Source organism: Gorilla gorilla, chromosome 18, assembly GCF_029281585.2.
Source record: "Gorilla gorilla gorilla isolate KB3781 chromosome 18, NHGRI_mGorGor1-v2.1_pri, whole genome shotgun sequence".
NCBI classification, from domain to species: domain Eukaryota; kingdom Metazoa; phylum Chordata; class Mammalia; order Primates; family Hominidae; genus Gorilla; species Gorilla gorilla.
In genome coordinates, this window is record NC_073242.2 from 6,563,504 (window position 1) to 6,576,200 (window position 12,697).

General features: G+C 52.3%; 1 protein-coding gene and 1 pseudogene across 43 annotated transcripts in view; one reads left to right on the forward strand and one right to left on the reverse strand.

The window, feature by feature from the left end:
* The window catches only part of FLYWCH1 (FLYWCH-type zinc finger 1), a 40,332-nt gene that overhangs the window by 8,788 nt on the left and 18,847 nt on the right, over positions 1-12,697 (forward strand). For 7 of the 43 annotated variants that reach the window (XM_055365038.2, XM_055365039.2, XM_055365045.2 and 4 more), the window contains 2 exons: positions 8,888-9,285; positions 9,685-10,155. In XM_055365038.2, the coding sequence (XP_055221013.1) occupies positions 8,961-9,285; positions 9,685-10,155 (796 nt within the window). In that variant the 5' untranslated portion in view covers positions 8,888-8,960. Of the gene's footprint in view, positions 1-4,106; positions 4,204-8,093; positions 8,188-8,329; positions 8,514-8,887; positions 9,286-9,684; positions 10,156-12,697 lie in introns of all 43 variants that reach the window. The other 36 variants (XM_063699957.1, XM_063699955.1, XM_063699959.1 and 33 more) reach the window with 16 other exon arrangements.
* On the reverse strand, positions 1,907-2,487 carry LOC129527519 (large ribosomal subunit protein uL23-like; annotated as a pseudogene).

A 12,697-nucleotide genomic window follows, 5' to 3' on the forward strand; every position in this document is an offset into this window, starting at 1 on the left:
CCGAGTAGCTGGGATTGCAGGCATATGCCACCATGCCCAGCTATTTTTGTATTTTTAGTGGAGACGGGGTTTCTCCATGTTGGTCGGGCTGGTCTCAAACTCCCCACCTCAGGTGATCTGCCCGCCTTGGCCTCCCAAAGTGCTAGGATTACAGGCATGAGCCACAACGCCTGGCCTTTTTTTTTTTTTTTTTTTTTTTTGAGACAGTCTCACTCTGTCGCCCAGGCTGGAGTGCAGTGGCGCGATCTCAGCTCACTGCAACCTCCGCCTCCCGGGTTCAAGCGATTCTTCTGCCTCAGCCTTCTGAGTAGCTGGGACTACAGGCGCCTGCCACCATGCCCAGCTAATTTTTTGTGTTTTTAGTAGAGACGGGGTTTCACTGTGTTAGCCAGGATGGTCTCGATCTGCTGACGTCATGACCCGCCCGCCTCGGCCTCCCAAAGTGCTGGGATTACAGGTGTGAGCCACCGCGCCCAGACAGGGATTGTTTTTCAATAACTTTCCTGAGATATAATTTACATAATACCATATGATTTCTCCATCTAAAGTCTACAATTCATTGCTTTTAATATATTCAGAAAGCTGTCCAAGTATCACCACCATCAATTTTAGGACTTTTTTTTTTTTTTTTTGCTTCTAAAGCCAGAGGGAGGATGGTTGCTCCCTTTCTCTGGACAGGGAAGAGGGTGAGAAGAGCTTATAGAGGCATCCATCCGGTGCTTGGGAGGCTGAGGTGGGGGGATCGCTTGATCCCAGGAGTTCAAAACCAACCTGGAAATATAGCAAGACCCTGTCATTACCAAAAAAATTTTTTTTAATTTAATTAAAAAACCAGGCTGGGCAACCTGGCAAAACCCCGTCTCTACAAAGAATACAGAAATTAGCCGGGAATGGTAGTGTGTGCCTGTGGTCCCAGCTATTCTGGAGGCTGAGGTGGGAAGATGGCTTGAGCCTGGGAGGCAGAGGCTGTAGTGATCACGCCACCACACTCAGGTTTAGGCTGTAGTGAAATCCTGCCACTAAAATAAAAAATAAAAGGTATTCATTCTGGCCGGGTGTGGTGGCTCACACCTGTAATCCCAGCACTTTGGGAGGCCAAGACCGGCAGATCATGAGGTCAGAAGTTCGAGACCATCCTGGCCAATATGGTGAAACCCCATCTCTACTAAAAAATACAAAAATTTGCTGGGTGTGGTGGCACGCGCCTGTAGTCCCAGATACTCAGGAGGCTGAGGCGGGAGAATCACTTGAACCTGGGAGGCAGAGGTTGCAATGAACTGAGGTTGTGCCACTGCACTCCTGCCTGGGCAACTGGGTGACAGAGTTAAAAAAAAAAAAAATCCATCTTAAATGGGTACATTTTGAATCAGATAAAAATCATATTCTGAATCATGGCGGGATAACTTTAGTTACTAGAAAATCTACCTTGTAGGGAGAAGCTTATTCACTGATAATGTTAGGGAAATGGGGTGTTTTGTGTATAGTTTGTTACAGACGGCTCGTGTGTGTGTGGCTAAATATACATGACGTAAAATTTACCATATTGGTCGTTCATGTAAATTGCATCCTGCAACCCTTGGTCTTTGTGAGCAGCTGCTCTCCCTGAGCCTCGATGTTGAAGTGTCCAGGTCAGCGGTTCACATTGATTGTTCATCCGTCACCACCGTCCATCTCCAGAACCTTTTCATCTTCCCCAACGGCTGCTCTATGCCCATGAAACACTCGCTCCTCATCCTCCAGCCCCTGGCACCCCCATTCTACTTTCTGTCCCCATAAGTTTGACTGCCCTGGGGACCTCATACAAGTGGAATCAGACAGTGTTTGTCCCCTTGTGCCTGGCATGTCGTATGTTGCAGATTTTTTTATGGTGAAAAGATATGCATATATTTAGAATTAGCCAGCCGGACTCGGTTTACATGATCTCCATTTTGTTGGCAACACCCAAAGCATCGTGATCAGGAGCCGGTGGAACATGTGCCTTCTTCTCTCCATCGGGCCCAATCAGGGTATTGACCTTGGCTACATCCACCTCACAGAGTTCTTCACAGCCTGTTTGATCTGGTGCTTGTTGGCTTTAACATCCACAGTGAACACAAGTGTGTTGTCTTCTGTCTTCTTCATGGCAGACTCATTGGTCAGTGGAAAATTGATGATCGCATAGTGGTCAAGCTTGTTTCTCCTGGGGGCGCTCTTCTGAGGATATTTGGGCTGCCTCCGGAGTCGCAGTGTCTTGGGCTGCAAGAAGGCGGGTGACGCGCGAATCTTTTTTTGGGGGGGCTGTTGTGCGGATCTTTTTTTTTTTTTTTTTTTGTGGCTGTTGTGCGGATCTATTTTTTTTATAGTTTTTTTGTGTGTGTGGCTGTTGTGAGATTCTTTTTTTGTGTGGCTGTGGACGCCTTTCAACACTGCCTTCTTGGCCTTTAAAGCCTTTGCTTTGGCTTCAGCTTTACAAGGGGCAGGAGCTCCCTTCTTCGCTTTCGGCACCATCTTGTGAAGAGGCTGTTTATGTTTATTTTTATTTTTGAGATGGAGTCTCGCTCTGTCACCCAGGCTGGAGTGCAGTGGTGCGATCTCTGCTCACTGCAACCTCCGCCTTCTGGTTCAAGCGATTCTCCTGCCTCGGCCTCTTGAGTAGTTGGGATTAGAGGCGTCCGCCACCACGCCCGGCTAATTTTTGTATTTTTAGTAGAGACGGGCTTACCTATGTTGGCCAGGCTGGTCTCGAACTCCTGACCTCAGGTGATCCGCCCACCTCGGCCTCCCAAAGTGCTGGGATGACAGGCGTGAGCCACAGCGCCCGGGCAGTGCAGATGTTTTAAAATGCGTAATTCTCCTTTGCTGTCCCTTCTACTTCATATTTTTGTCTCCCTCGTTACAAGCCGTTTATATGCACCCATCTGGGGGATGTGGTGTTTGTGTAGCGCAGCATATGGCACTCTGGAGCTCACACATAGTTTTATGTCAGATATTTCATAACCGTTTGCATTATTCCATCTATTAAAAAGCCAGAATCAGCCCGGCGTAGTGGCTCACACCTATAATCCCCGCACTTTGGAAGGCTGAGGCGGGTGGATCACTTGAGGTCACGAGTTCGAGACCAGCCTGACCAACATGGTGAAACCCCATCTCTACCAAAAAATACAAAAATTAGCCAGGCATGTTGGCGGGCACCTGTAATCGCAGCTACTTGGGAGTCTAAGGCAGGAGAATAGCTTGTGAAACTCAGGAGGTGGAGGTTGCATTGAGCTGAGATCGTGCCACTGCACTTAGCCTGGGCAACAGAGAGACCCTGTCTCAAAAAGGTAAAAAGCTGGCCGGCGCGGTGACTCACGCCTGTAATCCCAGTACTTTGGGAGGCCGAGGCAGGCGGATCACGAGGTCAGGAGATCAAGACCATCCTGGCTAACACGGTGAAACCCCGTCTCTACTAAAAATACAAAAAATTAGCCGGGCATGGTGGCGGGCGCCTGTAGTCCCAGCTACTTGGGAGGCTGAGGCAGGAGAATGGCGTAAACACGGGAGGCGGAGCTTGCCAGTAAGCCGAGATCCGAGCACTGCACTCTAGCCTGGGTGACAGAGCGAGACTCCATCTCAAAAAAAAAAAAAGTAAAAAGCCAGAACCCACTAGAGTCACTTACTTGCCAAGCGTATCAGCTATTGTTGTGTAGCATACGACCCATGATCTTACTGGCTTAAAATAATAGGAGTCCCCAGTGATCAGGGTTCTGTGGGGTCCCCAGGCTCCTTCATGTCTGCAGGCATCTAAGAGACTGCTGGGCTGGAGGGTACAAGGTGGTTTCCCTGAATGTGGCAGTGCTCTGCACATGGCCTTCCCTGCAGACTCAGGGCCCTGGCCCGTGAGGCGTGGGAACGTGTACCCTGCGCTCCTGCCACGCTGTTGGTCACACAACCCCCCCAGGCTACTCAAGGTTCAGGCAGGTGGAGACAAAGCCCGGTTGCTGAGGGGCCTGTGGACTTTAACGGGCGGAGTGGTAGTGGGTCAGCATCTACCATCCAAGAGCCTAAACGGGCAAGAGTGGGAACGGGTCCTCAGCCTTCCACAAGCCGGCGGTCAGGGCCTTTTCTTGTATTGGAAATTTTTCCAGATCTGTTCAAGCACATGTGTCTTGGAAGCCGTTTAAACAGAAGTGGGAAGTGGTCGCCAGAGGACTGCGCTCTCTCCTGTCACTTCCTGTGACTCCGGTACAGCTCCATGGCAATGTGGGGCTTTCCTTGTCAGGCCAAGCTTGACGCAGTCCCCACCTTCACTCTGACGGCCTGGGACAGGCCCCTGCCCGCCTGCACTCCCATGGCGCAGCTGTGTCCTGCAGGACCAGCTGGCGGGGTGAACAGTGTGCGAGTCACTGTGCCAGCCTGCATAGTCTGGGAGGCCTCTGTCAGGAGCAACCTGGCGTCCCCATGCCTCGCCCTGGCTGGGAGGGAGGCCGGGAATCACGGCAGTTCTCAGGGAGGTGCCTGACCTCCCCAGGAACAAAGGGGACTTTCTCCAGAGGGCGGGGGCCTCGCGGGACCTGGGCTGGGGGGACCCGGGGAGGGTGCAGCGTCAGGGAACTGCCACGTCCATCGTCCATCCATTCCCATACATCCCCGTTCATCCTGTCCTGCCGTCCTGCCCTCATCCTCATCCTTCCGGGTTTAGCCTCACCCGGCCCCACCCGGTCCCACCCAGTCCCATTCAGTCCCACTCAGTCCCACTCATCCCCATTCCTCCCTGGAGCTCAGAGCGAGGGAGCGGGAGGGGCGGGTTGCGGGTAGAAGGACTTGCGCCCAGGCCAATCAGCGCGCGCGGGGTAGGGGGGGTGGGGGGGGGGAGGAGGGTACGGGGCTTCCCGCCCTAACCTTTTCCTGCCTGGAGCCGCGCTGCTCGAGAGGCGCCTGCGAAGTCGGCTGGGGTTGCCCCTGCACCTCGTGTCACCCTGTGGGGCGGCATGAGTAGGCCCAGAAGGACAGCATGGAGGAACAGGCTGGGCCGGGGCTGGGGGAGGTGTGGTGGGACTGGCCCTCCTGGTACCTGTGATTTCCTGGGGACCGGGCCTTAATGGAGTTAAGGAGCCGCTCCCCTCTGCGTTGTCTCCAGAGCCGACCAGGCCTTCGGGAGTGGAATGTGGGGCCCCAGGCCAGGGAACTTTGGATCAAAGTGGGAGACCAGTGGGAACTGGAGCTGCAACATGTGAGGTGGGGGTGAGGACGCTAAAAATGTCAGGGACTGCAGTCTCGATTCCAGGCTGAGAGGTGGGAAAGACCCCACCATCTGCCCACACTCAGTTACCCCAAAAAAGCCCCACCCCACACCATGACTGCCACTGACTGCCCCCAGGTCCCTGCCCCGGCCCTGCCCGGTTCCCCATTATCTGCCCTTTCTGCCTCTCCAGGCTGGAACCCGTGGTGACCACGAGGTTAAGTTAGAGCCTGTACAGAAAATCTAATTACGCCATTTCAAACAATAGAACAATTCTGCCCATGGTTTCCAGAACAAGGAACTTTAGATCTAAAGGATTGGGAAAAAATTGGCAAAGAATTAAAACAAGCAAATAGGGAAGGTAAAATCATCCCACTTACAGTATGGAATGATTGGGCCATTATTAAAGCAGCTTTAGAACCGTTTCAAACAGGAGAAGATAGCGCTTCAGTTTCTGATGCCCCTGAAAGCTGTGTAATAGATTGTGAAGAAGACGCAGGGACAGAATTCCAGAAAGGAACGGAAAGTTCACATTGTAAATATGTAGCAGAGTCTGTAATCGCTCGGTCAATGCAAAATGTTGACTTAAACAAGTAAGGGTTATTTGCCTCAGGGCCTGGGAAAAAAATTCATGGACCCAGGAACCACCTGCCCGTCTTTTAATTTAATTAGACAAGGGTCTAAAGAGCCCTACCCTGACTTTGTGGCAAGATTGCAAGGTGCCGCTCAAAAATCTATTACAGATGATAACATCCAAAAGGTTATTGTAGAATTAATGGCCTATGAAAATGCAAATCCGGAATGTCAATTGGCCATAAAGCCATGTTGACTACAATCAATTACAGGAGGTAATATATCCTGAATCATCAAAATTGGGGGGAAAAGCTCCAGAATTACTGGGGCCATCAGAGTCTAAACCACAATGGCCAACTCCTCCTCCCGTGGTTCAGATACCTGTAACATTACAACCTCAAATGCAGGTTAGACAAGTACAAACCCCAAGAGAATATCAAATAGAAAAGGATAGTCTCTATCTCGGCAATGCCAATCCAGATACAGTATCCACAATGTCAGCCAGTAGAAAATAAAACCCAACCGCCATTAGCTTATCAATACTGGCTGCCAGCCGAGCTTCAGTATTGGCTCTCTCCAGAGGTCCAATACAGACCTCAAGTGGTGTGTCCCGTGCCAAATTGCACGGCATCATACAAGCAACCCATGGCGGTGGTGGTTAATCCGTCAGCACCACAGGGCGCGGCGCTGTGTCCTCAGCCGCCCACTGTGAGACTTAATCCAACAGCACCACCTAGTGGACAAGGTAGCACACTGGACGCGGTCATTGATGAAGCTAGAAAACGGGGATCTTGAGGCGTGGCAGTTCCTGGTAATTTTACAACCGGTACCAGCCGGGGAAGGGGCTCCAGCAGGAGCACCTGCGGTGGCTAATGCTAGATATGAACGCTTCACCATGAAAATGTTAAAAGACATGAAGGAAGGAGTTAAACAATATGGACCCAACTCACCTTATATGAGAACATTATTAGATTCCATTGCTCCAGCAGGAGTTGATGTAGTTACAGAATATGTGAAGGCTTGTAATAGGATTGGAGGAGCCATGCATAAAGCTATCCTAATGGCTCAGGCAACAACTGGGGTTGCTTTAGGAGGACAAGTTAGAACATTTGGGGGGAAATGTTATAATTGTGGCCAAATTGGTCATCTAAAAAAGAATTGCCCGGCTAGCTCCGTCAGTAGATCATGAGACTCTTAATCTCAGGGTCGTGGGTTCACACCCCACATTGGGCGCCAGGTGAAGGAGGCCTGCCGCTCCACACCTATGGGTATTTCTCGTCAGGTGGAGATGAGACTGAGAAAAGAAATAAGACACAGAGACAAAGTATATAGAAAACAGTGGGCCCAGGAGATGGGCATTCATTGTGCGAGGACCCACACTGGCGCTGGTCTCTGAGTTCCCTCAGTATTTCTGATGACTATTTTTACTATCTTGGCAAAGGGAGTGTGGCAGGGCAACAGGGTGATGGTGGGGAGAAGGTCAGCAGGGAAACATGTGAGCAAAGGAATCTGTATCATGAAAAAGTTCAAGGAAAGGTACTGTGTCTGGATGTGCATGTAGGCCAGATTTGTGTTTCACTTCACACAAACATCTCAGTATAGCAAACAGTAACAGAGCAGTATTGCTGCCAGCATATCTTGCCTCCAGCCACAGGGTGGTTTTCTCCTATCAGAATAGAACGAATAGTCGGCTTTACACCAAGACGTGCCATTCCCAGGGACGAGCAGGAGACAGAAACCTTCCTCTTACCTCAACTGCAAAGAGGTTTCCCTCTTTCACTCCTCCTCCTCAGCACAGACCCTTCACAGGTGTCAGGCTGGGGGATGGTAAGGTCTTTCCTTTCCCATGAGGTCGTATCTCAGGCTGTCTCAGTGGGGGGAAACCTTGGACAATACCTAGGCTTTCTTGGGCGGAGCTCACTGTGGCTTTCCACAGTGCATTGTGTCCCTGGTTAATGGAGAATGGCAGTGACTTTTACCAGGCATACTGTCTGCAAACATATTGTTAACAAGGCACATCCTGCACAGCCTTAAATCCATTAAACCTTGATTCAGTGCAGCACATGTTTCTGTGAGCACAGGGTTGGGGTTAAAGTTACAGATTAACAGCATCACAAAGCAGAGCAATTTTTCTTCGTACAGATCTAAATGGAGTTTCTTATGTCTTCTTTTCCTACATAGACACAGTAACAATCTGATCTCTCTCTCTTTTCCCCACACAAAAAGCTGCACCCCACACCATGACTGCCACTGACTGCCCCCAGGCCCCCACCCCAGCCCTGTGCTGGTTCCCCGTTATCTGACCTTTCTGCCTCTCCAGGCTGGAACTCGTGGTGACCTCAGAATTCTCCATACACCAGCACAGCCCCGTCCCCGACCAGCCGAGGTAGCAACAGCAACAGCTCCGGCACAAGGTGGCTGCCACTGTGGGGCCCTGGTATCTCCTGAAGTGGGGGTGGCCTGGGGCCTCCAGGCTAGGATAGGGACTGGGTCTGCCTGAGCCCAGAAAGGGCTTTCTGCCTCCCAGGCCGTGATGTGGTGCTGTCCTCTGGAAAGGGCTCTGCGCACCAGGCCCACATGCCTGAGACAGGTGCCTGGCATCCTGGTGAAGCACATGGTTTCCAAAAAAGGTCCTGACAAGTCCCTGGACATCTGAGCAGAAACGGGTCTCAGCTTCCCGCCTCTTCAGCCTCAAGTGTATCACAGGCGTCTGTGCCTCACTATCCTCGTCTATAACTGGGTCAGTAAGAACGTCCTGCCGTCATCATGTAGGGACTGGAGGGGGGACTAGAAACGCGGGTGGAAACCCTTCGTCTGTGCTCAGCATGTGGCTGAGCTCTTAGTCCATTAGTCACTCTGATGGCCCCTTGTGGAGGGTGTTTATTGTGCACATTTTCCAGATGGGGAAAGTGGGGTTGGATGGGGCTGACGTCCCTAAGGCTGCCAGGAGAGGAACTGGCAGAGCAGAAGCCTAGTTCCATCAGGCCCCCTGCCAGCCAGTCTTGGCCCCAGCGAGCAGTGAGGCAGCCCCATCTGCCCCACCTCCCTCCCAGATCCACGTCTAGAGTCCCCCAAGGGCTTCCACCACTGACGGGATTTTGCTTCCTTCCTTAGGATGGAACCACTGCACTCCAGGTTCCTTGCTGGGGGCTGAGTGTGGCCTGAGGGACAGGCCCTGGGTCCCGGGATGCCCCTGCCTGAGCCCAGCGAGCAGGAGGGCGAGAGTGTGAAGGCCGGCCAGGAGCCATCCCCCAAGGCAGGCACGGACGTCGTCCCGGCAGCCCCCAGGAAGCCCAGGGAGTTCTCCAAACTGGTCCTGCTCACAGCCTCCAACCAAGATGAGGATGGGGTGGGATCCAAGCCCCAGGAAGTGCACTGCGTCCTGTCCCTGGAGATGGCTGGCCCCGCCACCCTCGCCAGCACCGTGCAGATCCTGCCAGTTGAGGAGCAGGGAGGGGTGGTCCAGCCAGCCCTAGAGATGCCTGAACAGAAGTGCAGCAAGCTGGATGCAGGTGAGGTGTGGCTTCCCGCCCCTGCCCAGCCACCCCATGGGTTCCAGCGCTCCCAGCAGGCCCTGTACACCCTGCTTCAAGCATAGTTTCTTGTCCTTGCTCCAAGCTGAGCCTCTTGGTCTCTGATCCTGAGCGTGTCCCAGGCTGGTGTAATGATCACAGTCAGGTACCAGGACCTCATGGGAGTTGCAGTGATGTGCAGAATTCCTTCAGCTCCCTAAAAACATCCACTACCACCCCCAAAATAAAAACCAGCCCTGAGAGTCTGGGCTTCTTGCTTGGGAGCAGGAGGAGAAGGCACCTGCCACACTCAGGACCCCCACGCCCTCCCTGGCTGTGTGTGCCTGCGACCTTGAGCTTTGCTCTAGCTTAGCTAACCTAGCCTTCCCCTTCCCCCAGCAGCCCCTCAGTCCCTGGAGTTCCTGAGGACACCATTTGGGGGCCGCCTCCTGGTGCTGGAGTCCTTCCTGTACAAGCAGGAGAAGGCAGTGGGGGACAAGGTGTACTGGAAGTGCCGCCAGCATGCTGAGCTGGGCTGCCGGGGCCGGGCCATCACCCGAGGCCTGCGGGCCACAGTGATGCGGGGCCACTGCCACGCGCCTGATGAGCAAGGCCTGGAGGCCCGGCGCCAGAGGGAGAAACTGCCCAGCCTGGCCCTGCCAGAGGGCTTGGGAGAGCCCCAGGGTCCTGAGGGCCCTGGAGGCCAAGTGGAGGAGCCCCTGGAGGGGGTGGGCCCGTGGCAGTGCCCTGAGGAGCCCGAGCCCACTCCTGGGCTGGTGCTGAGCAAGCCAGCCCTGGAGGAGGAGGAGGCACCCCGAGCCCTGTCACTGCTGAGCCTGCCGCCCAAGAAGCGCTCGATCCTGGGGCTGGGTGAGTACAGTCCACTCCCCTGCTGCGTCCACTCGGGGCAGGGGACCCGAGGGCCCTTCCTGAGCCCAAATAGAAATGTGGGGTCCCACAGGGTCTTTTAAAATGTACTCAAAGCTAAAATGACTTTTAAAAATATAAATGTGGCCGGGCACAGTGGCTCACGCCTGTAATCCCAGCACTTTGGGAGGCCAAGGCGGACGGATCATGAGGTCAGGAGTTCGAGATCAGCCTGATCAACATGGTGAAACCCTGTCTCTACTAAAAATACAAAACTTAGCCAGGCATGCTGGTGCGCACCTGTAATCCCAGTTACTCAGGAGGCTGAGGCAGGAGAATCGCTTGAACCCAGGAGGCAGAGGTTGCAGTTAGCCTAGATCGCTCCACTGTATTCCAGCCTGGTGACAGAGCGAGACTCCATCTCAAAAAAAAAAAAAACACAATTTTATATATACACACACACATATGTACACATATATATGTACACATATGTACATGTATATATGTATACATATGTACACGTATATACATTTATACTTATATACACACATATATATACGTATATATACGTATATATATACTTATATATACGTATATATACGTATATATATACGTATATATATACGTATATATATATATAGTGACTCACACCTGTAATCCCAGCACTTTGGGAGGCCAAGGCAGGTGGATCACCTGAGGTCAGGAGTTCGAGACCAGCCTGACCAACATGGTGAAACCCCATCTCTACTAAAAATAAAAAATTAGCCGGGCATGGTGGCGGATGCCTGTAATCCCAGCTATTTGGGATGCTGAGGCAAGAGAATTGGTTGGACCCAGGAGGCAGAGGTTGCAGTGAGCCAAGATTGCGCCATTGCACTCCAGACTGGGCAACAGAGCAAGACTCCGTCTCAGTAAAAAAAAAAAAATACATAAATGTGGGCTGGGCACAGTGGTCATGCCTATAATCCTAGCACTTTGGGAGGCTGGGGCAGGAGGATCGCTTGAGCTGAGGAGTTCAAGACCAGCCTGGCCAATATAGTGAGACCCCATATCTACAAAAAATCAGCCAGCTGTTGTGGTGTGCGCCTATGGTCTCAGCCACTTGGGAGACTGAGGTGGGAGGATCACTTAAGCTAGGGAGATTGAGGCTTCAGTGAGCCGGGATCACGCCACTGCCCTCCAGCCTGGACAAGAGACCTGGACCCAGTCTCAAAAAAAATCAGAATTTTATCTGGTTCCCATGCAATTCTGGTGTCCATTAAGTTCAGGAAAGACACCTAGGCCGGGTGCAGTGACTCATGCCTGTAATTTCAGCACTTTCGGAGGCTGAGGTGGGCGGATCATGAGGTCAGGAGTTCAAGACCAGCCTGGCCAACATAGTGAAACCCTGTCTCTACTAAAGATACAAAAAACTAGCCAGGCGAGGCTGGGCGCGTTGGCTCACGCCTGTAATCCCAGCACTTTGGGAGGTCGAGGTGGGCGGATCACGAGGTCAGGAGATCGAGACCATCCTGGCTAACATGGTGAAACCCTGTCTCTACTAAAAAAAATACAAAAAAAAATTAGCCAGGCGTGGTGGCGGGCGCCTGTAGTCCCAGCTACTCGGGAGGCTGAGGCAGGAGAATGGCGTGAACCTGGGAGGCGGAGCTTGCCGTGGGCCGAGATCGTGCCACTGCACTCCAGCCTGGGCAAAAGAGCAAGACTCCGTCTCAAAAAAATAAAATAAAAATAAAAATTAGCTGGGCGTGGTGGCGCCTGCAATCCCAGTTACTCGGGAGGCTGAGGCAGAATTGCTTGGAGGTGGAGGTTGCAGTGAGCCAAGATCGAGCCATTGTACTCCAGCCTGGACGACGTGGCAGGACCCTGTCTCAGAAAAAAAAAAAAAAAAAAAAAGATGGCTGGTGGGAGAGTCTTGGGTTTTGGGTCCTAGGTTCAAATTTCAGCCCTCCCTGATGGTAGCTCTGTAGCCTCAGAAAATTGGCTTCGTTTCTGGAGTTTCAGGAGCTTTATCGTAAGGTGGCTGTGATAACCTGGATTGTTGTGTAAATTGCACATTTGGGGCTTGGCAAGTGGCAGATGGGAGTTCTGGCTGTTTTATTACCAGTAACTGGGAGATGGGCTTGGGTTCGAGGAGGCCATGTGCCTCCTGACACAGCCTTAAGGTTCTGAGGTGGCCCCTGCCCTGGGCATCTGGGGTGGGAAGGGAGGGGCAGGGAACAGGGAGACTTATTTTTCACTGTGATCTTTTTGAACCATTTGAATGTATTATACCTGGTGTGTTTTATTCAAAAATGGGTAGATTTTTTAAACAAACCCTAAAAAAAATATGAGCAGGAGTGACAGAAAACAGAGACCACTGAGTCCGAGTCCAGGTTGGCCCCTCCCGGTGTAACCTTGATGCAACATTGAGCAGGCCTGAGCTGGGGTGGCCTCACTGACCGCTAGGAGAGGAATGAGACTCTCCTCCGGGTCGCTTGGTGGTAGGGGTGAGCTGGGGTGACCTCACTGACCGCTAGGAGAGGAATGAGACTCTCCTCCGGGTCAC